General features: G+C 55.9%; 8 protein-coding genes and 2 non-coding genes across 10 annotated transcripts; 5 read left to right on the top strand and 5 right to left on the bottom strand.

Annotated features, from left to right (window-relative positions):
* Window positions 1–513: 513 nt before the first annotated feature.
* Window positions 514–618, bottom strand: B0H64DRAFT_t69. The gene has a single exon. It is a non-coding gene; the product is annotated as a tRNA-Pro (tRNA).
* Window positions 619–1,029: 411 nt separating this feature from the next.
* B0H64DRAFT_416934 (P-loop containing nucleoside triphosphate hydrolase protein) lies at window positions 1,030–3,842 on the bottom strand (the record flags this gene model as incomplete). The annotated part of the gene is made up of 5 exons (XM_062805205.1): window positions 1,030–1,495; window positions 1,601–2,422; window positions 2,509–3,132; window positions 3,168–3,524; window positions 3,805–3,842. The coding sequence occupies 5 exons, from the start codon at window positions 3,840–3,842 to the stop codon at window positions 1,030–1,032; spliced, it is 2,307 nt and encodes a 768-aa protein (XP_062658634.1).
* Window positions 3,843–3,916: 74 nt separating this feature from the next.
* Window positions 3,917–5,176, top strand: B0H64DRAFT_458960 (NADP-dependent oxidoreductase domain-containing protein). The gene is made up of 3 exons (XM_062807429.1): window positions 3,917–4,243; window positions 4,312–4,592; window positions 4,646–5,176. The coding sequence occupies exons 1-3, from the start codon at window positions 4,187–4,189 to the stop codon at window positions 5,145–5,147; spliced, it is 840 nt and encodes a 279-aa protein (XP_062658633.1). The 5' UTR covers window positions 3,917–4,186; the 3' UTR covers window positions 5,148–5,176.
* Window positions 5,177–5,541: 365 nt separating this feature from the next.
* Window positions 5,542–9,175, top strand: B0H64DRAFT_458956 (E1-E2 ATPase-domain-containing protein; the record flags this gene model as incomplete). Its single annotated transcript, XM_062807428.1, has 3 exons — window positions 5,542–6,188; window positions 6,254–8,728; window positions 8,778–9,175. The coding sequence occupies exons 1-3, from the start codon at window positions 5,609–5,611 to the stop codon at window positions 9,173–9,175; spliced, it is 3,453 nt and encodes a 1,150-aa protein (XP_062658632.1). The 5' UTR covers window positions 5,542–5,608.
* A 1,266-nt stretch (window positions 9,176–10,441) lies between these two features.
* Window positions 10,442–12,195, top strand: B0H64DRAFT_394294 (uncharacterized protein). Its single transcript, XM_062803682.1, has 5 exons — window positions 10,442–10,855; window positions 10,909–11,169; window positions 11,233–11,468; window positions 11,533–11,783; window positions 11,867–12,195. The coding sequence occupies exons 1-5, from the start codon at window positions 10,738–10,740 to the stop codon at window positions 11,913–11,915; spliced, it is 915 nt and encodes a 304-aa protein (XP_062658631.1). The 5' UTR covers window positions 10,442–10,737; the 3' UTR covers window positions 11,916–12,195.
* On the bottom strand, window positions 12,196–15,075 carry B0H64DRAFT_138505 (uncharacterized protein). Its single transcript, XM_062798244.1, has 3 exons — window positions 13,982–15,075; window positions 13,765–13,908; window positions 12,196–13,714 (listed from the first exon to the last, which is right to left on the bottom strand). Exons 1-3 carry the CDS (start codon window positions 14,921–14,923, stop codon window positions 12,272–12,274), a joined length of 2,529 nt encoding a protein of 842 aa, XP_062658630.1. The 5' UTR covers window positions 14,924–15,075; the 3' UTR covers window positions 12,196–12,271.
* A 260-nt stretch (window positions 15,076–15,335) lies between these two features.
* Window positions 15,336–17,770, top strand: B0H64DRAFT_458947 (uncharacterized protein). The gene is made up of 2 exons (XM_062807427.1): window positions 15,336–15,839; window positions 15,932–17,770. Exons 1-2 carry the CDS (start codon window positions 15,753–15,755, stop codon window positions 17,657–17,659), a joined length of 1,815 nt encoding a protein of 604 aa, XP_062658629.1. The 5' UTR covers window positions 15,336–15,752; the 3' UTR covers window positions 17,660–17,770.
* A 301-nt stretch (window positions 17,771–18,071) lies between these two features.
* B0H64DRAFT_458943 (uncharacterized protein) lies at window positions 18,072–19,087 on the bottom strand (the record flags this gene model as incomplete). The annotated part of the gene is made up of 2 exons (XM_062807426.1): window positions 18,072–18,970; window positions 19,021–19,087. The coding sequence occupies 2 exons, from the start codon at window positions 19,085–19,087 to the stop codon at window positions 18,072–18,074; spliced, it is 966 nt and encodes a 321-aa protein (XP_062658628.1).
* A 1,919-nt stretch (window positions 19,088–21,006) lies between these two features.
* B0H64DRAFT_t96 lies at window positions 21,007–21,091 on the top strand. Its single transcript has one exon. It is a non-coding gene; the product is annotated as a tRNA-Pro (tRNA).
* A 42-nt stretch (window positions 21,092–21,133) lies between these two features.
* On the bottom strand, window positions 21,134–23,696 carry B0H64DRAFT_358460 (C3HC zinc finger-like-domain-containing protein). Its single transcript, XM_062801650.1, has 3 exons — window positions 22,687–23,696; window positions 21,998–22,608; window positions 21,134–21,943 (listed from the first exon to the last, which is right to left on the bottom strand). Exons 1-3 carry the CDS (start codon window positions 23,387–23,389, stop codon window positions 21,584–21,586), a joined length of 1,674 nt encoding a protein of 557 aa, XP_062658627.1. The 5' UTR covers window positions 23,390–23,696; the 3' UTR covers window positions 21,134–21,583.
* Window positions 23,697–23,753: the final 57 nt, after the last annotated feature.

Genomic DNA, 23,753 nt, shown 5'->3' with positions numbered 1-23,753 from the left:
TTGTTACTCTGTCCATCCAAAGTCGTACTGTCCGTCCCAAGGATCAATGTCCGTCCTAAACCCTAGCGTCCATCCCAAGACCTGGTATCTGACCGAAGGCCTTCTATCCATCCTAAGAACTAAGTAGTCTTAGTTGTGTTAACCCAATCGAAAATATGGTTCTGGCAACTTGCTCCTACTTGCCTACCTTCTTTTCATCTTGTTTGTAGTTGATACGAAAATGAGTCACCCGAATCTCAGGTAGTCTAGAAAGTAATCACCAAGGTCGCTTCATAAAAATGTAAACTACGCCTTCTCCTTTTATTCACCAGACTTTCCATAAGGGATTTGTGTCCTTGGTAGATAGAGTAAATGAGTGGAGTAGAGTGAGATAACTCGGAACAATTTGAGAAATAGGTTAGGGTATGTATTTTATGGATATTAACATCTGCTCAATTCCATGATGAGATGGTAGAGCTAGGATAGCTCAGACAAGTCTAAAAATAAACACTAAAAGTTATGGACTCTAGATAGGGGCTCAATCGGGGATCGAACCCGAGACCTCGCACATCTTCTTGCCTGTTTACAGGCTGTGGGTGTCCACCCGAAGCGCGAATCATACCACTAGACCATTGAGCCGAATCCATTGATGAACCGGCCGTTCGGAAATGGGCTACATGTTGGGAAACATGGAAACACCACCCGACATGGGGTGGACAACCTTCAGCACCGGCCGTTCCAAGAGCTTCAAAGATTTTGACTGTCTCTAACAACTGGAGATACATATGAAAATGAAAGCGCAGGCTTTACTTGTGATGCTCGAAACGCACTTGTTATTTATGTCACCAGTACATACAGGGAGACGCACAACGCACTGACATATATAGTGCGTTCTTTATACCAACATTCCTGGACAATGGTGGCCATTTCTTGGGTAGGTGTCTCGGGAGGGCCTCACACCCGAAAAGTCTTACAATCTACCTACCTATCTAGGTAGGTACTCTACATTCCCGCCTCGAGCCAAACCCGATTTAACTCCCCCCATCCTCATCACCGATAAAGCAGCCCAACCAACGCATCCCACCCCGCCTCCTCCTCCTCATCATCATCACCACCCTTCACAACCACATAATCCCCCGTCACCACCAACTCCCTCCTCACCCTCTCCGCCATGTCCCTCAGCCGCCACTCCTCCTCCATTCCCTTCCGCTCATAAACCTGCGCCATGCGCCACCAAACTCGCGCCGATTCGCCCGCGTTGCCCCGGTGCGGCTCGTTGAGCTGGCAGATGGCCAGCGCCTTCTCGAACAGCTGCAGTGCTGCGTTGTAGTTGTCGTAGTCGTCGTTGTAGTCGCCTTGGAGCATGGCGATCCAGCCCTGGCGGTACAATGCCGCCATGACGCTCGCGTGGGTGGGCTTTCCGGCCGAGACGAGGGCGTGGGCTTCGCGGCTGAGTTGCGCGGCTAAGGTTAGGTTGCCGCGCCAGGCGGCGATTTTGGAGCGTTCGTGTTTTGTCCTGGGAGACTGGTTAGTCTGGCACCGTTGGATCGTTTTGTGTCTGTTTAGGCGTATAGCCATGGTCTAAGGTTCGGGGGGTGGTTGGGAAGCTGCTGGGACATACTCTCCGTGGTAGTGGCTGTCAGGGCCATGCACCTTGTCCTGGAAGTATTCCGCCTCGTCAAAGTCCCGAAGAGCCTCGTCGAACTGTTTTAGCTGCATCTTGCAGCGGCCCCTGTTCCTCAGGAAGCGGTCGATATTGAAGTCCTCGTAGCACTCCGGCTCAGGGTACGACCTGGCTATTGCCACTGCTGCATCGAGGTACTTCAGACCTTCTGCAGCCCTGAGTGCCGAGGTCCTGGCGTAACCGACATTGCTCTTGGCGTTGGCCGCGTCATTGCCTTCGGAGACGCCATGCTTTTCCAGTATTTCGAACTCGATTTCAGCAGCGGCACATGCTTTGACGCTTCTGCCTGTCCGTTCGTACAGTCCAAGCAGGCCTCGCTGGATGGTAGCAGCGAGGAGGGACCCCTTGTCGAGATCGCCGAGGATGGACAGGAGAGCCGTCTCGGCCTGAAGAAACTGTTCTGTCTCAACCATGTACCAAGCATCGTCACGGATAAGGTCGATAAACGCTGGCTCGTTTGTTGGGAGTGTACCACGGCATTTCCCAGATTGGCAACGATCGCGAAATGCGACAATGTGTTGATGCAAACGGGCGCATAAATCCCATTTTGTGTAAAAGTGACGTACCCCATCCGACTCTTGTGAAGGGAAGTGAGTCCGAAGCAGGGTAAGGGTGGAATGGAAAGACTTGAGGCGACTTTCTGCCGTCATCTGGAGGAAGTAGCTGTCTTGGATTAGACGGTGCACCGCGATAGTGCCTGTTTCGTTGTTAATGCCGACCAGGGCAGACTCCAGGAGGATGTTAGTAGCTTCCTCAACTCTAGTCAACGCAAGGTTAGCACAGATATCGCAGCCGATGGTTACATAGCAATTGTAGCCTGTAGGTAAAGTACCTACCCAACCTACCTTTCTTCATCTTCCAAGGACTCCCAACGTGGGCGGAGCATAGACCAGTCTTTTCCGTGGAAAAGAAATGACGGAATTGCCTCGGGGTGCATGAAGCAGATCATACCCATCAGTTCCGTAGCATCTTCGCTAAGTTTGTCGAAGGCCGGCTGCCAAAGATTATGCAGGTCCCGAGGGTACCACGGATCCTCACCCCCTCGCTTCCGTCGCTTCAGGGCCGGCTCCTGGTTCCCTCCGTAGTACACCAAATATCCTGCAACGGATTTGAATCTTGGAGAAAGCTTGATCTGCTTGGCAATAGTGTCAATGGCAAGTGGGAGCCCCCCAAGTCTGACAGACAGCTGGTTTGTCGCGTCCTCCTCGAGCTGGTTGCTACCCCCAGGCACCGACCTTTTGTTTATGATCTTGTGGATCATTTCGGTACTTTGGGCAACTGTAAAGGCCGGGACTTCGATTGCGATTGCAATAGTATTCGCTTCTGCTACAAAGGTGTTGCGGCAAGTCACGAGGACCTTGCCATTCCCAACCGTTGGCCAGTTTTGGATAACGGCCTCATAGCTGCCGACGTTGTCAAGGACTAACAACCAAGGCACATCTATACAACCCAACCAATTAGACTTGTATCTCACGACGGAAAGAAGCAACGTGATGTTGAGTACTCGCCTGTATGCTGAAGCCACTGGAACACCAACTGTCTATTCCGGCGCGGGGTATTGACGGCGGAATACTTTTCGAGTTCAAGCGCCTTGGCCGCATCGTTGAAGGACTTGGAGACCTCGGCTGTCGTCTCGCTAGAGATCCACAAGATGGTTTCCTCTCCGCTCAACCACAGTCTGTGGGCGAATTCGAGGGCAATATGTGTCTTTCCAATACCGCCGGTGCCCCAAATGGCCACCGATGCCGGTCGCAATGTCTGCCCCTCAAAGGCCACCGAGATGGCCTGCAAGATATCGTTTCTCCCGAAAAAGGCCGGGTTCCGAGGGTAGGGAATGGTTTGACATCGCCGGAAGCGCGACCTGCTGGTCTTGGTTTGTGGCCTGCATCTTCTCAAGCTTCCGAATCAGCTCAGTATCGGAGTGGACTAAGTCTTTTTCGCCTCGGCGAGTTTCCGAAGCTGTTAAATCCGAGATCTGAGTTTCCGAAGGCTTCCGGAGTCGACCGAATAGAGTATTCCAGTTGTTGTACGGCGAGAGTGTCCTGGATCGTGTAGGTAGCTCCGAAAGCCTGAAATGCCTGATGGCTGAGGCGATGGCAATGGTGAATTCCACTCACCTGGATAGGTACCTAGGTACCTACATACTAGAACAGTGCAGCCACCCGGGGCAACACGCCATTCTGCACTGGTCACACGGATCGCCCGCACTTGCCATAATCAACTTCTGTTTCTTTCACGCGTAGCTCTAGGCAGGTGGCATTTTCCACTTTCTTGAGCCCAGTTTGTCCCACGACGCTCCCTCGTACATCTAGTAGCCCTGCCGGGTCTTGTGCGACAAGGGTCCTCGTCGAAGCTATTATGTTTGGGCGTCGGTTCCAACATTAGCTGTTCCTTCGCTCTTTCATCTTCGCCTACAGTGTTGGTCTCCGACCTCGAGCCTCGCACGCCTGCCAGTCCGTTCTTGGCTGTCCATTCTCCCCCATCCTCACGACCCAGCAGTCACGACTGTACTCGACAGCAACCATGGCAACCATTGACTGGCCGACCGTGCCTCTCAAGGATGGTGTTCTTGTCCCCATTGTATTAGCGCCCTCTAATTCCCTGTTTTGTCGTCTCTGAGTCGATGCTAATCTTATTTTCCGTTGCAGCTTGGGTTTGGAACCGGTACCGCCTGGTACAAGGACGACCCCAATGACCCTTTTAATCCCGAGCTTGTACTAGTTTTGAAGGCCGCCCTCGCCAAAGGACTTATCCATCTCGACGCAGCTGACTCGTACGGCACCGAGCGCGAGGTTGGTGTCGCTATCAAGGAGAGCGGGATCCCCAGGGACAAGTTGTTCGTCACCACAAAGGTCCTGGAAGGCTGGCGTGACGCGCCTAAAGCACTCAAGGAGAGTTTGGAGAGACTCCAGCTTGATTATGTCGACCTGTATGTACCCACTAGCCCCAATTCCCGGCCCTGTCCCTATCCAATCTGTTTAGGAATTGCCTGCGTGGGCATCGGCTGACAAAAGCAGCCGGCCTCACCAGGGCCATTGGAGTATCCAACTTCCAGCGTCACCATCTCGAGGCTATCCTGAAGACATGCACCGAGCCTCCGGCCTTGAACCAGCTCGAGTATCACCCCTATCTCCAGCGCTCGGACAACTACGTCCCCTGGATGCAACAGAAGGGAATCCAAGTCTCGTCCTTCAAGACATTAGCCCCTGTCACGGTAGCACCTGGTGGACCATTGGACGCCGTGCTCTCGTCGATTGCCGTTAAACACGCTACAACCCCCGACGCGGTACTCCTCAGCTGGGCCATCGGGAAAACTGTCGTTCCCATAACAACGACAAGCAAGGGCGAGAGGATGGATGAGTACCTCAGCGCCGTTGCGCTGAAGCTCTCTCCGCAGGAACAGGAAGATATCACCAAGGTCGGTCTTGAGCGCCACTTTCGATGGTGGGGGAAGGCCTTCTTCAAACCTGATGACCGGTCATGACGGGGATGCCGAGACGCACAGAGAGACCCATTTACTTATCTTTTATTTGATTTATTCTTCTCGATTTCTTTTTATTTGTTCCCTTTTCTTGATTCTTGTTCTCCTTTCGATTTCTTTGTATTTGGTCTTTTTGCTTGATTTCGTCTCCACCTCCTCCTCCGAATTCCCCAGAACTTCAAACGCCCTCGCGACAGACGCGTCTCGTGATGGTACGGTGCGCGAAGTCGTGGTCATAGGCCACATGTCTGAACACCTGAGGCTGGCCATTGAGCTACATAGAGCGAGCGCCACGGTGTGCTTGGCAGTCGACACCATGGCATAATGGTTCATCCATGCCCCGGCGTGCAGCGTTCTTCACTTCTTCCGCCCGAAGCAACTGTTCTCCGTTTCAATTCGCCGTCCCCCGCCCCAACCAACTACCACCCCCTTGATAAAAGCCCGAGACTACGCAACCATCAATCATGGCCTGCGGCTCCGGTTGTTGTGGGCAGCCAGTTCCGGCTCCTTCCCACCAGGCCGACTCTGACCCTGTTCCCACTCTCACGCCGATGCAGGACGATCGCGACAGCTGCTGTGACGATGTGAACCTGGGAACCGACAAGAATCCCGAACAGCTCGGGGCTGTTAGCGCCGCTCGTGATGAGTCTACCGAAGAGGAGGATTGCTGTGCTCCCGAGCCTTCATTACCTGACTCGGATTGCAACAAGGGCTGCTGCTCTACTCAGGCGCCGCCTCGTTCGGATGGCACAGCCGTGCCTAGCTGTTGCGAGGTGAAATCCACTCGTGACGAGCCTACCAAAGAGGGGGGCTGCTGCGCTCCCAAGCCTACCGAAGAGGACGACTGCTGCGCTCCCAAGCCCACGCCACCTGACGCGGACTGCAAGAAGGGCTGCTGCTCTGCGCCGGCGCCGGCGCGTTCGGATGACACGGCCGCATCCGGTTGTTGCGAGGGGAAAGCCGCTCCCTGCTGTGACCAGTCCTGTCTCGATCGCCTCGCACTGCGCGAATGCGAGAAATACACGCCCAGCCTTACAACCCGCAGTATGTGCTCCATCGACTCCCCCACCCGCTCTTCCGCGCGTGTCGCTAAGATGTTTATTTCGCAGGCTCAACCGTCTCTACTTGCGGCCGAGGCAAGGACCGCAAGCCGTGCGTGGACCATGCAAACAAGGCCCGCCTGACGTACGCGGAGACGCTCGCAGCCCTCGGCTGTATCTGCCGTGCTCTGGTCGCCCTCGGGCAAGAGTCTTGTTGCTTGCCTCCGCCCTCGTCGTCCGCGAGGAGCATCCGCCGCTGCTCCCGGGAGACACCGTCATTTTCTCGCGTCTCTGTCGACTCGTGTTGCGCCGCCAGCGGTGTAGACGCGGCCGGTTGCTCCGCGAAGAGGCGTCCGGGCTCGAAGAAGGGACGTCGCCGCTCTGGTTCCACAGATGCCGAGCCTGGGCCTCGTAAAGCCGCAGGCGTTTGTGCCGATTCTTGCTGCGACGAGAAGAGGCCTGCAGGCCGCGTCAGTGGGGCGGTGGAAGTCTGCGCGGATGAGGAGGACGGTGCCGACGTCGAAAGGGCATTCACAAAAAATGAGAAGGAGCATGTCATTCTCAGCATCTCCGGTATGACGTGCACCGGGTGCGAGACCAAACTGGTCCGCACTCTTGGCACACATCCCGCGGTCAAGAATCTGAAGACCAGCTTGGTACTTTCCCGCGCCGAGTTTGACGTGGTTGGTGCTGCTTCCGTGGTCGAGGTCATGAAGCATCTCGAAAGGACGACCGAGTTCAAGTGCGAGAGGGTCACGAACAAGGGGTCAAACCTCGATCTCATCGCCCCTGGCGGTGATGCCGCTGCCTTCGTCGACCGACCCTGGCCGGGCGGAGTGACTGAAGTGAGAGTGGCGGACAAGAAGACGGTCAACGTCAGCTTCGACGGCAAGGTTATTGGAGCTCGCGATCTCGTCAACCACGGCTGGGATGATGGTCCAATCGATCTCGCTCCGCCTCGGCCCGACCTAACTCTCGAAGCCGGCAGCAAGCACGTTCGCCACATGGGATACATGACCTTGCTCTCCGCGTGTCTTACGATCCCCGTTCTGGTTATGGCCTGGGCTCCGCTTCCTGAACGCAAGATCGAGTACGGCTCGGCATCCCTAGCCTTGGCGACTGTCGTTCAGTTCGCCATCGCAGGTCCCTTCTATCCGAAGGCTCTCAAAAGTTTTATATTCTCGAGGATTATCGAAATGGACTTCCTCATTGTCCTGAGCACTAGCGCGGCTTACATCTTCTCGGTTGTCTCGTTCGGCTACCTCGTCTCGGGCCAGCCACTGTCGACGGGCGAATTCTTCGAAACGAGCACCTTGTTGGTCACCCTGATTATGGTGGGCCGTTGGGTCGGCGCCTTGGCCCGTCAGAAGGCCGTGGAGTCTATCTCCATACGATCCCTGCAGACCTCTACCGCCCTCCTTGTCAACGACGACGGGGAGACGGAGATCGACGCCCGCCTTCTTCAGTACGGCGATGTTTTCAAGGTTGTTCCTGAATCGAGAATACCTACCGATGGCACGGTGGTGTCAGGCTCATCCGAAGTCAACGAGTCGATGATTACAGGAGAGTCCAGACCAGTTGAGAAGCACGCCAAATCCCCAGTCATTGCCGGATCAGTGAACGGTTCAGGCGTGCTGCTTGTCCGGCTCACGCGACTCCCCGGCGATAATACCATCAGTACCATCGCCGGAATGGTTGACGAGGCAAAGTTATCAAAGCCAAAGATCCAGGATCTTGCAGACCGTGTTGCCGGCTATTTCGTACCGGCTGTTGTTGCGCTGACAATAATCACGTTCGTTATCTGGATTGCCATCGGCGTCGCTGTACGCCAACAGCCAGGAAAGGAAGCTACGATTGAAGCAATTACCTACGCGATCGCCGTCCTGATCGTATCTTGCCCATGTGCCATCGGCCTTGCGGTCCCTATGGTGATCGTTATTGCCAGCGGCGTTGCCGCCGAGCGAGGAGTCATCTTCAAATCGGCGGAGAGCATCGAGGTTGCCTATAAAACCTCTCATGTCGTTCTCGACAAAACGGGTACCATCACCGAGGGAAAGTTATCCGTTTCTCGGGAATGGTATGCTAGAAGCGACCAAAACACGGCCAAGTCGCTGCTTCTAGGCCTGGTAGGGAGCATCAAGCACCCCGTCTCCGCCGCCGTAGCAACACACCTGAAAGGTCAAGGCGTGTCACCATCCCCAGTCTCTCAGCCAAAGACTCTCACTGGAAAGGGTGTCGAAGGGACTGCCAAAGGCTCTGGCTCGCTCCTTCGGGCGGGTAATTCACGATGGCTCAACCTCGGTTCCGATCCGGAAGTGCAGTTGACGTTGTCGCAAGGATACACCGTATTCTGCTTCACCATCGCCGGTTCTATCGCTGCAGTCTTTGGTCTCGAAGACTCGATCCGACCCGACGCCGCTTCCACGGTCAAGACTCTGATCGAGAGTGGCATATCCGTCCATATCATCTCAGGTGATGACGATGGCGCGGTGCGCTCTGTCGGAGCACAGCTGAACGTCCCCGAAACCAATATCCGATCCCGCTGTACCCCCTCAGACAAGCAAGCCTACATCCAGGCGCTGCTTGACCCCAGTACCTCTCCAAACCACACCACCACCGCCAAAGCGCAAGAAACCGGTCGTCATCTTCTGCGGCGACGGCACCAACGACGCGGTTGCTCTCGCCCAGGCCACCATTGGCGTGCACATGAACGAGGGCGGCACCGACGTCGCCAGCTCGGCGGCCGATGTCGTCCTCATGCGCCCGAACCTCGCGGGTATCCTCACCACCATTGCCGTGAGCAGGAAGTCGATTCGTAGGATCGCGTTCAACTTCGGCTGGAGCTTTGTCTACAACCTCTTTGCCGTCCTGCTCGCCGCCGGTGCGTTTGTCCGCGCAAGGATCCCGCCCGAGTTTGCCGGCCTCGGCGAGCTGGTTAGTGTCTTGCCTGTTATTGCTGCGGCCATGCTGCTGAGGTGGTCTGAGATTTGACCGGCTGGCTGCTTGGTTGTGGGGCGGACGGAGTGCTAAAATCGTGGTTCCGTAGGGTCTGATGTGTAGTAGTGTAATGGGCTGATTCAACATCGCTCCCTAACTGACGGAGTAGCAGTAGCTTCTTTTGAAACCTACCTATCTGAGATGTTTGACTCAGGATCCCAGCTTCAACGGCCGTTTTGTATTGTCCGGTTGCTTCTTTTCCTTTCGGTAAAATTTGGGGGGATACGAAAGAGAGCTCGAGCGGAGCTTAATATCCAACACGAGGTACTTCGTCATTAAGGGGTCGAGCAAGGCTACTATATGTTCAATATAGCTACATCATTCCTTCCTAGGTAGTCCTATGACAACGACAACGACACACAAAGCCCTGATCCCATCGCACGCACTTCTTCCAGGCTTCGAGTTTCATCATCCCGAGTACCAAACGGGTTAGGTTACCATACGCAAGCCGCCAACTCCCTCGTCTAGGAATTCAAACCTGAGGCTACCTTAGTTCTCCAACTCATCCGCCGAGAAGGACTGGCCGTCCTTAGCGCTGATGCCAGCACGGCAGAGTGTGAAGTGGTGGGATTCCCATAACACCCTTTCAATTTGGTAGGGCCCATCACGGTTGGTGTTGGCAGTGGCTTGGATGTACACCGTGTCCCCGACTCTGAACTTCGGTCTCCCCTAGCATCAGCTGAAGTTAGCATAGCCATTTGTTGGTCTGGAGAGCAACACACATTTTTCGGCTTTACGATGACTGCGCGTTTGTCGTTGCCTTCGTCCCGCCAGTGTCTGACGGTTATTGATGATGAACTGCTCATCTTATACAAGGCCGGGGGCGCAGGACGTCGGGAATCTGCCATGGTTCAAGGTCTTCGAGGGATAACAAATGCGAGGTTAATTTCTAAACCATATTCGAAGGGGCAGGATACCTTATTATGTTGAACTCGATGGAGACCACCGCTTGTACGGGAGCCTGACAGCTCTCGCTCGCCTCACACATGACCCGACGCCCAACCAACTAGGGTTCCTGCAATTGTGGGCTGTGTGCCATTGCCATGCATTGCATTACACTGCCGTGAAAGCGGTGTACCTACGGAGTAAAGTTGTTGTCTGGCGCAGCCACGCTCCTCAGTAGCTCTCGGGGCCGACGAATCGGCGCGCGAGACGTGCCCCTGGTTTTCGTGTGCTCTCAGCTTGTGTAACCCAAGAATGGCTTATGGGCTGAGTCTGACTTTGGAATGGCCAGCCAAGGCTGCCTATACTTGGGCGCAAGTGCTAGTTACACTGCCACGTTGGTTAGGGTGGTGATGTGCCCCTCCCTGCATAGGACCGCAAGCGAGTGGTCCAGTAACCAGAGTTAACGCTGGAGTGTGGCAACATGGCTCCATCCAGAGCATGCCAGAGGGGCCAATCCCGATGTCCTGACAGCTTATTGTGGACGAGTGAGACTACCAGGCCAAGTACCGCCAACAGTTGCCCCTTTCTCCCATGCTTCCACAAAATAGTTTTGCACGTTGACTTGACATAGTTACCCCTTCCCCTAACCATTCGGAGTAGCGGTAGCCCAAATGTATCGGTTCCGGGCTGTATTGTCTAGCTGGAGGAGGTGGTGGCCGGCCACCCAACGTGTCGAAGACGCCGCAGAGCTCCTCCCAGTTGCCGAAATCGGTGTCAAGGCATGCCCCAGTAGGTAAGAGTGCCCGATTGCACGCGAGAGCTCTTTTGTTCACAGAAGCCAGTCGAAGAGTATCCCTCCGGATACCCACAATACTCGGCCCTTATTTCGTCCTACGGCCCTTTCTTCGCCTTTCGGTCTTTCCGCCAGTTGCGGGCAAGACTACTGCTCTTGCAGCAGGATGAGATCGGCGTCCTTGAAGCGCGGCTCAACCAAGTCGACCGCGAGGAGGCCTCACCGTTCTATCTCGGCACATGCCGGGGCGACAGGAATGTGGCACGCGCCGACATTATCACGCAGATTCATTCAAAATTAGCTGACTACGGTGTGTTCAGCTAACAGAGTCCATCTTCTGATTTCGTTATGCTAAATCTCCGAGCTCCTCCAGATGCTCTTGTCGAGCGATGCCGTCAGATGTTGGCCTATAGCCGAGGGAGCCCACGGGATGTAGCCAGTCTTCAGAATTGGTTGGACCAGACAGGATGCTTGACGCGCGAGGAGACCGCATACCTCGACCAGCCCAGCGACCTGATCACCCTCGCGTCGCCCACCGATTCGGCATTGAAACGACTGGAGGACTGGGTCGAGGATCGACTGGTACGGCACTACAAAAGGTTCAGAGTTGTACGAAGGAAAACCCACTATCTTGAATTCACAGTACAAGTGAACTAATAACACCACTAAACAGGGCCTCGGGCATGACATCTCGACCAACCCAACCGTCTACGTACCCTCCGGCCCGTTCATCAATAACATTGCGAGGGCCCTGATGTTATGTCTCATAACCTTTCTGCTCCTCGCTCCCGTGATAGTGTGCATTCTCGTAAAGAGCTTCGCCGCACGGGTCGTTGTCATTGCTGTGTCCACAGCTTTGTATTTGACGGTTCTATCGCTACTTACAAGATCAAGGATGCTAGAGTTGATATTGGCAGGCGCAACGTAAGAAGCAGCCCCTTGTTTCGTTCTGCACTAACGTGGTACATTCTGTTCTCGAGGACATGCTAACGAAGCCCCGTGCCCAGATTTGCAACTGTTCTGACCGTGTTCGTGTCAAATTCCGTCGGTGTTTAGGACTTCTTAGATGTCGGGATAACGGTTTGTTCCCTCAATATATCAAGTACCTTTACTTGGGTCTTCGCCCAAGCTCTCCAGAGTGCCATCACATCAACAACTTGGAAAAGGAGTATAAAGTCCTGGCCACAGGGGTACCAATAGCCTCCATGTTGGACTAAGATTTCGTGAATCTTAAGGAGTGGATATAGTGTTTAGGTAGTTGCTTGTAATTACCGCCACTGGTCCCGTTTGACCATACAGGGAAGTGTTATGAGTATGATTTGATCTGAAGGTCTGACATCCGCCGTCCATAATACTGCTTTTGTAATTGACATGCCCTCTAATTCTTAAACTTTGCTGAGCCTATCTACCACCTACACAAGGTAGACCAATATATCATTCTTAAACATCCCCAACGCCTCATACGTACTCGGCCCATCCTGCACGCACTCCATCACCTTCACCGCACGCAGAAACGCCACCCACACAAAATACCGCTCCGCCGGCGAGCGCACCACCCTCTCAATCCATGCCGTCATCCTTTTCGCCAGCTGCCGCACCGCATAATCGCCCCCGTCCCGACTCCACCGCTCCTCCCGCGTGCGCATGATATCGCTCCCAAGGTCCAGCCACAGCTCCTCCACCACCGCCGGCGCGTTGCTCACCAAGTTCCCCTCCCCCTCCGCCAGCGCCGGCGTGTCCGCCGCGCACGACAGCCACAGGTCCAGCGACGCCAGCTCCACCAGCCGGTCCCGCGCGAGCAGCGGTTTTGATACACCCCCCTTGTCGGGGCTGTGCGCCGCGTCGTGCACCGACTGCAGCAGCGCCAGCGGCGGGAGGGGGGCATTCTCGCCAAAGGCTGCGAATTTGGTTAGTGTGGTGGGCTCGAGCCCGGTCACGCCGCCGCGCGCGTTGATGGCGTACGGCGGCCAGGTGTGCTCGCCTGCGCGTAGGCGTTGCCAGAGGTCGTCGAGGCGGAAGACGCCTTGGTCGGGGAAGGACGTGTAGATGACTTCGTTTTTGAGGATGGTGGAGCGGGGTTGTTTTGCTTTCGCCTTGGGGGTGGTGGTGGTAGTGTTGTTGGTGGTGGTGGTGGTGGTGGCTGAAGTGATGTTGGCGGATGCGAGGGTGTAGGACAGGCCGATCAGGGCGACGTCGACCATCATGGGGAGGGCGTTCAGGCAGGAGGTGTACAGTCCCCGCGCCCAGGGGGTGGCCCAGTAGCCGAGCTCGATGTCGATTTGGGAGGCCCAGAAGAAGGGGAGGACTGGGGGGCTCGGGGTGCAGTAGCGCGTGCTGGAGGAGACGTAGGCTTGGCTCATGCGCCCGCGCCAGTACTCTTCTGAGTCGTAGGCGACGCGGCGTGCGTAGCGTGTGGGTCCGTGGAGGTAGTCGTCGTCCTCGTCGTCAGAGGAGTCGCCGGAGTAATAGGACATGGAGGTTACGGAAGCTGCCCGGGGTTGGGGTCGAGGTCCAGGTCCGGCTGAAAGAAAAGAAAAAAGTCTAGCTTGATTTCCACGTCGGGGTGGAGCTGGAGCGCTCTCGATAGGGTCTTCTTTGTTGTGTGCCACCAATGTTAACGCAAGGGGGGCCTTCCTAGGCCGACTTCGTTTGGTTCCCTGAGCAACACCTCCTGCCGGCTCATTGGGCATTTCCGTTGGGGTTTCTTTCAACTCTATGTCATTACCGCCATCCGTCTCCCCGTTGGCGGTGTCTTTTGTGGCAGCATCTCGGGCATTATCGGAAGGCTTAGTTTCAGGGGTAACGGGTGCGCCAGGCGCCTCCGGCCGCGGCAAGATGTATTCTCCCTGGGTGATCTGGTTCATCGGATTAGTTTCGGTAGTTATAAAGGCAACGGCTTTCTTACCTTGAAGGTGGGTTTTAGATCCCCCTTGCAAATCACCCTGTGTAGCGTCCTCCAAGACTTTGGCGCAACGGCCTTGTTGTCTACGCCTCTGATTATGAAGGGAGGTTTCGCTACGCTTTCACTTTCCAAAGTTTGCAACAGGGCCTATTTAGAGTAGGGGTCAGCGTCAAACCGAAGATGGGACCGCCAGGTGGATAATAGACACAGGAAGACGCACATCCCAGCTCTCACACTTGTCCGCTGGTATCTTATGTTCCACCCCTTTAAGGTCGATGAACGGCAGCAATATCTTCTCCTCCTCGGGGGCCTCGTTCTCGGAGTCCGTCTCTGGTTTGTAGGGCAACTGGGTGGAATGCGTACGCCATCTCATGCCGATGACCTCGTAGTAGCGTCTCTTGGCTTTGTCAAAGGGCTGGTTGGCCACAGACGCGATGCCCTCCATCCGCCGTAGCCAAGACTTGTTGATGTCTCCCTTCAGCAGTGTCGATCGGAGGTCAGCCGAAAATGCGGTGAAATGAAGTAGACGGCCGAGGAGCGGGTGGTCGCTGCTCTTGATGAAGCCTGACGGCCCGCTCATCTCGATGAAGTCCCCGCCGGCCGCCTGGAGGGACATTCCCGTCATCAGCCCCAACGCAATGACGTCCCGGAGACTGACCTGCATCGGCACCACGGGGAGGTCTGCCGGCAGCCGGTCCACGTCGCCCATCATGAGTCCGACGCGCACCGCCGTGGGGCACACCCGGCTCAGCTGCCTCGCGAACGCGACCCAGCATGCCTCGGAACGGTTCTGGAAGACGGCGCCTCCGCTCCCCTCGAGGTCGATCTCGTTCCCCTTGGTTGGGGACGGGCGGTCGAATGGCGCCGGGAGGGTAGTTATCCGGTGCGGAGGGAACTGGCGAGCGTTCCCGGGAGTCTCCCAGTACTCGGTCGGGAGGAAGATGTTGGGCATGTCGAAGACGATGCGGAACCGGAGTTGGTGCCACACCCACACCCGGCGTCCGGCGTGTCCGGGCATTGGACCCCAAACTGACTTTTCACACTTGCGCATGTTCTGGGCCGTGGCGACATACTGCTGGGTCGCCTGGGCGAGGGCGACGACGAGGGCCAGCAGTGCCGCGGCAAGTGCTGCCCAGGCCGCGATATCACCCGAGTCTGTCATGGCGCTTGAAATGTTGACTTTGTTGAGTTGTGTCCAATGGCAAACGTCAGTTTAGCTTTCTGAGGGTATCAACTGTCAACTAAATGGTCAACAACCGGTCCAACTCTGCTCACCAACCCAAGAGATCGTGTGGCGTAACAGGCCGTGATAGAGTAAACTTTAGATTTACGAGACACAAAACAATATTATTATTTTCCCCGAGCGGCCGACTTTTGTGAGAGAGTGTGGCTGTGCTGTCCGCGAGGGAGCAGGCTAGGTGAGCCTACGATGCTGCCTATCTGCAGGCTGAGCGGCAATATTGGGGCTGAGCATGACTACCGACGACCACGTTGAATAAACCTATCGAGCGGTGAACTTACACATATGAAGGAAACCTCTCGCCATGAATCATGAGCACATCGGTTACGGAGACCGGAGCCGGGCTGCCGGATTCTCGGGGACTGGATCTTGCATTTAGAATTTCAGAACTTCGACCCCTGTTCCCCTACTAGCATGGTTCGGGCCTTAGTTAGCTTGGCCGCTGACTGCGTCTCTGTTGATTTGATAATGGTTCGCTAAGGCTCGAGTCCTTCACCAAGACTTAACTAGCGCCAACGGCGGCAACACCATACGTGGTTCCGGGACAGGGAGGAGTTACATTTCTCTCACGGAGGCATTTGGCCCCCAATATGCTCAAATCTTCTTCTGGTACACCCCCTAATTTCCACGTGCCCGAGCTTGTGGTTGCGACAATTATCAAGTTAAAAACATGGGTTTCTGACTTTTTCGCATCCTGCTCCTCCACTTCGCTACCCCCTATTGCCTCTCTTGAGTCTCTTCCCACGCCAAAATGCGTCTCCAGGTGACACTGCCACTGCTCCTCACAGCTAGCCTTGCCACGGGACTTCAGCAGAAGACCGATCCTGGCTGCAGATGTGTAAGTCTTTCGGTTCATACTGTCTTCAGAATTTTCAACTGCCTCCCTCGGTGCGTGCTGCAAGCTGACCTCGTTTCCAAACCCACCGCCAGGTCCCTGGCGATGCCTGCTGGCCAAAGCCCTGCCACTGGCAAGACTTGGACGAGAAGCTGGGCAAAGGGAAGCTCATCAAGACTTCTCCCATTGCCGAGTCATGTTACAACGGCCCGCACAAGGACCTTGATGAATGCGCCCATGTGACACAGATGTGGTCGGATCAGGACTTCCAAACGAATCAACCCATTGGCAGACCTTATCCCTACAATATCACCTGCGCTCCCGTGGACTATGCGGCTGGAGAGACTCCCACGTCTTGCATTCTTGGCCCCCTTCCCCAGTACGCCGTTAATGCCACCACAAAAGAGGATATTTCCCTCACGCTCGACTTTGCTAAGCGCAACAACATTCGTCTCGTCGTCACGAGCACGGGACACGATCTTCTCGCCCGCTCTGACGGCTATGGCAGTCTCCAAGTGTGGCTGCGCCACTACCGCAACGGCATCTACTTCCAAGAGACCTTCTCGGGCAAATCCTCCGACGGAAAAGGGGTGGGTGGGTCGTGCACAAAGTCTGGCTGGACAGGCAGCGCCATTCACATCGATGGCGCATGGCAATGGCGTGATGTGTACAAGGTTGCCGAGGCAAACAATGTCATCGCCGTCGGTGGTGGTGCTGTCTCTCCAGGTGCCATCGGAGGGTGGTCGTCCGGCGGTGGCCATGGGCCTGCCACACGCAACTACGGGCTCGGCGCCGATCAGATCCTCGAGGCCGAGGTGATGCTCGCAGACGGGACAATTGTCACCGCCAACCACTGCGAAAACACTGACCTCTTTCGTGCCATTCGCGGCGGTGGCCCTGGCTACGGCATCGTCCTCAGCCAGCACATCAAGGTGCATCCCAATGTGGACGTTGTTACCGTCCATCGACTCGCTATCGCTCCGCTTGAGCATACCCCCGAGAACGTGGACCTCCTCGATGCCGTTGCAGTCCTGCTCCAGCATCTCCCTAACATCAGCGAGGAGGGATACGCCGGTTATGCGTATTGGTTCCGCAACTTTCCCATGCCCTTCATCGGCGAGACACCATCTGGTTATTCCCACGGCATCTGGGCAATTGGCAAGGGGAAGGCTGAGGCTGAGGAAGCCATCGCCGTTGCACTCAAGGCCCTTGAGAAGTTTGAGGACAAGCTGTTTATTCACTCAACGTTGGCCGAGTACCCCGACTACTGGTCATTCTACCACGCCGAGTCTGGCCTCTACGATCCCACGGGTAGCACGTCCATCTTGACGTCCCGTATGATCGATAACAAGGCCGTGTCCGATTACCAAAAAGTCCGCGACACGGTGGAGATCATCAGCGGCAAGCCCGAGGAGTTCGCGTCCAACGTTGTCCTCCTCGTTTCAGGCGGCCAAGTCTTCCAGGATGCCTCGGACACCACCTCGGGCCTGCACCCCGCCTGGCGGACCTCCCCCTTTGTCCTCGTCACCGGGCAGGGCATACCCAAGGTTGCGAGCCGCGAGATTCGGGACTACGTCACCCATGAGATCACCCACGTCAAGGGAGCAGCCCTTAAGAAGCTTGCCCCTGACACGGGAGGCTACATGAATGAGGGTGACCGCCACGACCCGGATTACATCCAGGCCTTTTATGGATCCAACTATGAGAGCCACCTGGCGGCCAAGAAGAAGTACGACCCGGAACATGTATTCTACTGCCCAACCTGCGTGGGCGCCGAGGCCTTTATCGAGAAGCCCGACGGGCCTCTCTGCCGCAAGTCTTGAGTGCAGTGGATGGTAAGACTGAGCCCCGAAAAAGGCTATCATGCAACTCACCCTTTGGTTGTTGGTAACTAGAGATATAATCAGCCGGTTAATAAATGCATGCATATGGCCAGCCAGGAATAGCAATTACGTCGTATTGCCTCCAACTGCTTTCTAGAATAGCTAATCGACGTTGTCCCAAAGACAACTTGAGGATCAGTGCGAATAGTATAATAGTATAGTCACTCTTCAAGTACCTTAGGTAGGTAAGTACCTAGGTAATTTAGTCGGCCATAACAGCACCCCTAAGCCTAGTCTCCATAGTATAAACAACTAAACAAGCCACTAACCCATCAGCACATCCTCCGTCCCCTCACACTCACCTATTTCTCCCCCAGGAACCCCCTCCCCTCTCAACCACTAACAACCCCCCTCAAAACGACAGATTCCCCCCATTCACCCCATACGCACTAGCAAGCGACTGCGAGCTCCTGCCCTCCGCAATCATCACATAAACAGGGGCAAGCTCCGCCGGCTGCGCAATCCGTCCCAGCGGCAGCTGGCCCGCGATGGTATCCGCATTCTCCGTCGTCAAACCATGCGACGTCAAGAAATTAGTAGCAGTCAGCCCGGGAGCCACCGCATTAACCCGAATCCCCTGCGGGCCGAGCTGCAGGCCCAGCGTCTGGGCCATAGACACCAGCGCGGCCTTTGTGGCAGCGTAGTCAACTGCCGCGCCGTGCGGACGGCGCGCCATGCCCGAGGAGGTGAAGATGACGGATGCGCCGGGCGGGAGGAGGGGGGCTGCGGCGCGGACGAGGTAGAAGGAGGCGAAGACGTTGACCTGGAAGGTCTGGAGGATCTGCTCGGTGGGCAGGGTCGCGATGTCGAAGTGCTGCACGAAGTAGCCCGCGTTGCTGACCAGGATGTCGAGCCCCCCCATGGCGGCGTGCGCGCGGTGGATGAGGTCGGCGCAGAAGGTCTCGTTGCGCAGGTCGCCCGGCATGGCGAAGTAGCGCACGCCGGCGGCTTCGACGAGGGTGCGCACTTCGTCCGCGTCGGGTTGTTCTTCGGGCAGGTAGTTGATGGTCACGTCGGCGCCTTCGCGCGCGTAGGCGATGGCGACTGCTCGCCCGATGCCGGAGTCTCCGCCCGTGATGAGGGCCTTGCGGCCCTTGAGTCGGCCGGTGCCGACGTATGATTGCTCGCCGCTGTCGATGGGGGGATCCCAGTTCCGGTGAAGGCCCGGGAAGCCTTGGTCAGGGAGGATGACCCGCTGAGGGTAGAGCGTTCGCGGGTCGATCAAAGATGGGGCGTGGGAGACGGTGTTGTCTGTACGTGTTAGCGGACTCAACATACGGGGGCTGAATATGAGTTCTTACTGTTCTGAGCTGAGACAGCTCCGGAAAGGAAGGAAGCTGAAACAAGGATAGCGATGAAAGACTTCATTGTGCCGAGGACGATGAATGTCGTGAGGATACTTGAGGGAAGCAGGGTGCGTGTATGCGATGAACTGTCGAGTGAAGGATGAGGATGATGAGAAGCGGGCGAAAAGACGGCATACTGACGGCATACTTATAGACCATTCTGTTCATGCTCAACCCCGTTATCAATGGCCAACATGATCGTTATGGATGTTCAACCGTCAACGTCGTAGCCGGGCTTAGGAGTGACAGTGAGACGGAGTTAGCAATAATTAACGAACATGAGCCACTCCATACGCGTCAGCACTTCTATCAGTTTAATCCAGCACTGGAAGTCGTCAACCGACCATACCGCCATCCCATTGTTTTCCGTATCTGGGTCCAGGTCCAGGACCTACCAAGATTGCCTCCACACTCCGCCTTGCCAGTTTGAAGCTTACGTCCCAAACCGGACAACAATCTGTGAGTGAAATTCTTGTCTTGGCGCTGGCTGAGCTTACCTTGACGGACCCCAGGCTCTCGGCGCGCAACGGTCGAGCAAGGAAGCCCTGATAGTCTGACATACACGTAAACGAGGGTCTCCTGAATGTGCCGGGTGGGTCAACTGGCTGTGAGGGAGCCATGTGGTCGAGACGCGAAAGTAGTGGCGATCCGGGGTTGGAGGCTTGGGGAACATTACTAATGGACCGGCATGACGTTGTATACGTAGAGTAATGTTTCTGAACATGTTAATGTGTGAATTTTACCTCCATAAAAACCACCTGTACAGATTTCGTTGCTGGAACGGTCCTTTTGCCGTGGTCTTTCAGCGCCTGCCGAGACAGGCTCTCTCCATGTTGCCCAATAATGATGGCTCCCAGACCCATATGCCCTTGACCTCTCCAGTGTATCTCTCTGTCATGTCCCACCGCCGGAAAAACACGAACGAGAATGAATTCATATTCTCCTGGTAGTGTTGTGTCTCCCTTCTCCGGTTAGTAGCGGACGATAGGTAGACGGGGGAGGGGGAGGGTGGCATACCATAATACCAGTAGGCATGACCACGGTATCAACGTTTCCGGTAGGCTTGCAGAGTTGGGGAAGGCGCGGGCCGCGTTTCTCTTTAAATGCAGGAATTTTGCGAAATGCGCCGTCGACCGACAGGTTTATCTAAAGAGGCCCGTTTCTATGGCGAGGTACATCTCTTCCGAGGCGTTCTTTTTTCGGGCGGGGGCACCGAAGCGGCAGGTGCGACGTGACGACGGAAACGTGAGTGGCTTTTCAAGCCGGCAACGACATCACCTGACGTGCCTGTGACTAAGATAGATCCCGTGTAGCACTTTGAGCAAATGACGTCGGAAAAGAGAAGATGAAGGGAATGGGACGGTTGGGAAGAGGCGGTGCGATACCATCGGCGAGACTTGTACGAAGTTTGAATGCATCGGACGCATTAAACGACAAACACTGGAATTGTTACTCCATCGAGTACATACATGTAGTAACGTACTTGTGTTACTGAATTAGTGTGTGGTCCTCGATTTTTGGCCTTCGCCCCATATCGCAATGACGTATCTCTCACCTTTGACGAGAAAAGCCATATAAGATTGAGATACTCAGAGCGACAGACATGCAGATTAAGTTATAGTTGTAGTTATAGTTAACAATTTAGCATCACCATTGTCCGAGAAATCTCATTACAAGAAAGAATGGATAAGTACCAAGTATCTGTTTAATAGTGGTAAGGAAATATAAAATACTTAGTCCAGCTTTTGGAAATTATACCAAGCTAAGGGTCATGAAACACAGCTCAGGCGAAAGAAAGTAAAGTAAGGACTAAGAAGTCAGTCGAAAAAGCACATTTTTTTCACTTACTTGCACGAGTAAGTTTTATTCGATCCTGCTCGCAACCGTCAAACCGCCCCTCTCAGGTTAAATTACCTCCGATATCGCACACGAGATGAAGAAGGGCTGTTGGTCTAGCGGTATGATTCTCGCTTTGGGTTAGCACCTATTCTGCGAGAGGTCCCGGGTTCAATCCCCGGACAGCCCCAATTCTGTTGAATTTTTAACCTCATTCTTCTCCAAACGCGACGTGCAACACCGAGCAATTCACGGAACTTTGTTGTTGATCTTTTTGCACCTATTTTGAGGGGGCCTGTTCACTTGCTCGAGTTTTACTTACTCTTATTAGTCCGATTCTCAAGTCCTACAACGAAACCCCGGTTAAAGCCAAGAAGTATCATAATAAGCTCTAAGAACTAACCCCATTGTTGAAAATCGACACGTTCAAGAAAACAAGGCTACAGAGTCACATGCTAGCCTGGCCGAGGTTGATCTTTTCACAGGGCGTAGAGAAGGTTGCGATACAACTTGTACATGGTTTCGTGGAGTTGGCTCAAGCCCAACAACACAGTAACCTCATTGCCTTTTTACACGCTTCAACATCCGAAAACAATACAAATGCCGCACCCTGTCGCCCGCCCATTACTCCCCGTACCATTCCGCTACCCTCCCATAACACAACCTCCCAAACCATCCAGCCCTACTCCCCACCGCCCACACTCGAATGCGACGTCCCCGGCCTGCTCGACCCCAGCTTCCTCAACTTCCCGCCCGCCTTGGTATTAAACAGACTCTTGACCCTCCTCAACCTTGACATCATATCCCGATCCTTCCTATCCCTCGCCTCCTCGTCATCCCCCTCCCCCTCTTCCTCCCCATCCTCATCCCCACCCCCACCCAATCCCCGCGGCCCCCCACCCACCGTCATCGGCCGCTCAGGCGTCTTGGGCACCGCCTCCCCACCCGTACCCCCCGGCCCCGCAGCAGCAGCAGCGCCCGACCCGGGAGCAGGAACGCTACTCTTACTCCGGCCATGGCCCGGCACCACGCCGCCCCTGGCCTTCTTCTTGCGACTGCCCCCACCAATCCCACCAAGCTCACCACCACCAGCCACCCTCTCCCGAATAAACGCCTCATTCCTCAACCCCACAACCAGCACCTCCCACGCCGCCGGCAGCACCCCCTCCTCACCCTTCCCACCCCCGCCAGACCTCACAGCGGCACCCGGGTTCCGCTGCGCCTCGGGATTCTTCCACGGACAAAAGAACCGGTGCTCCCGCAGGGGATCGAGGTGGTCCATCGGCGCGGGCACCAGCACGGCGCCCGAGGCCGGGTCGATCTCGCGCGGCTTGAACATCCACAGGCCCAGGCGGCGCAGGCAGGTGTGGCAGGAGGCGCTGTTGGGCACGGCGGTGCCGAGCTGGGGGTGGGTCAGGGATTGCCAGCCGAGGAGGGCGAGGGCGAGTGCGGGGCGGTTGGGTTTTGGTTCGTCTGTGGCGGCGGTGGTGGTGATGGTGGGGTTGGCTTTGTTGGGGGGTGGGGGTGGGGAGGTGAAGAAGTTGGCGGGGAGGTGGGTGATGATGGTGTCGAGGTCGAGGGTGGGCGGGAGGCGGAGGTTGGATTCGTAGGGGAGGAAGGCGGAGCGTTCGCAGAGCTCGTCGTAGCGCTGGCGGAGGCCTTGGAGGGCGAGTTTTGGGTTCGGGAGGGGCAGGCGGAGGAGGGAATCTGCGGGGTTGTTAGTTATGGACTGGGTAAAACGTGACGATCGGCGGGCGGTGGGCGGCGGGCAGAAGAAAAACTTACCATCGCATCCCCTCTTCCTCCACAGACAGTCCTCGGCATGCGACTCGACAATCAGCTCGGCGTACGCGTCCACGACCGACTCGGCCACCTCGGACGCGATCAGCACCGCGACCTCCTTCCCGTCGACCTCCTTGCGGTTCACCTTGACCACCAGCTCGCGGCCGCACAGCGTGCACCTAACCCGCTCCTTGCCCTGGCACGCCCAGCCGCGCTTCGCCCACTCCACCTCGCTGACGCGGTCCGGTTTGGGCGTCCAGTCCGTCAGCTCCTGGAAGGTGCCGAGCCGCCGGAGCAGCTGGTCGCGGTCGCCCGGGCAATATTTGGGCGCGGGGGGGAGCCCCTCCCTTGCGTCGGGCGCCGGGCTGCCGGCACCGGGTGTCCATTTGCGTAGTGTGACGTTCGAGACGGAGGTCGTGGTCGGGGCGACGCTGCGTATGCTCGCGGGCGAGGATCGCATCGGGGTCGTTTGTAATGTGGTATATTTTGAGGGGGTCGTAGTCGGTCCGCCGACGCGGCGCTTCTTTTGCAGATCGACGCTGCTGTCGCTGGCCATTGTCCTCGGGAGGTGCGGCGATGAGCGCTGCGAAGCGGGTGATGATGCGGGATCGGCTATGCTGTCGCGATCGGTGCCGTATTCAGCTGGTGGGCGGTTGCCAATGCCCTGGAGGAGCGCATTGAACTTGCGCTTAACGTTGGAATTCATTTTTTTGCTATGTGCCGAAATGTGATTGCTCTGCTCCGTACTGTGTTCCACGGCTGTGCGGCGGCTGAAGTTGGGCGCGGCTGGTGTGGTCGCCGTAGTGACGAACCCCCACTGTTTGGTGTCGTAACTTTCGATTGAGAGCGAGGAGAAAGAAACGGCCTGCTCTTTGTAACCACAAAATCGGACAAGTATGTTAGCTAACACATATTGGCCAATATTCAGGCCTGGAAGTTAGATGAAGTGGATGGAAATCGGTTCCTTCCGTTGTTTGCTCATGTTGACTGATGAACATTTCGGAACCAGGCCCAGTCGGATCTGAGCTTGCGGCAGCTGAAGCTCTGATCCTGGCATGCAAATCACAGTG

Source organism: Chaetomium fimeti (assembly GCF_033439085.1).
Source record: "Chaetomium fimeti strain CBS 168.71 chromosome Unknown B0H64scaffold_4, whole genome shotgun sequence".
Lineage (NCBI taxonomy): Eukaryota > Fungi > Ascomycota > Sordariomycetes > Sordariales > Chaetomiaceae > Chaetomium > Chaetomium fimeti.
Note: the sequence above shows the minus strand (reverse complement) of the source record. Positions and strands in the feature narration are given on the sequence as shown.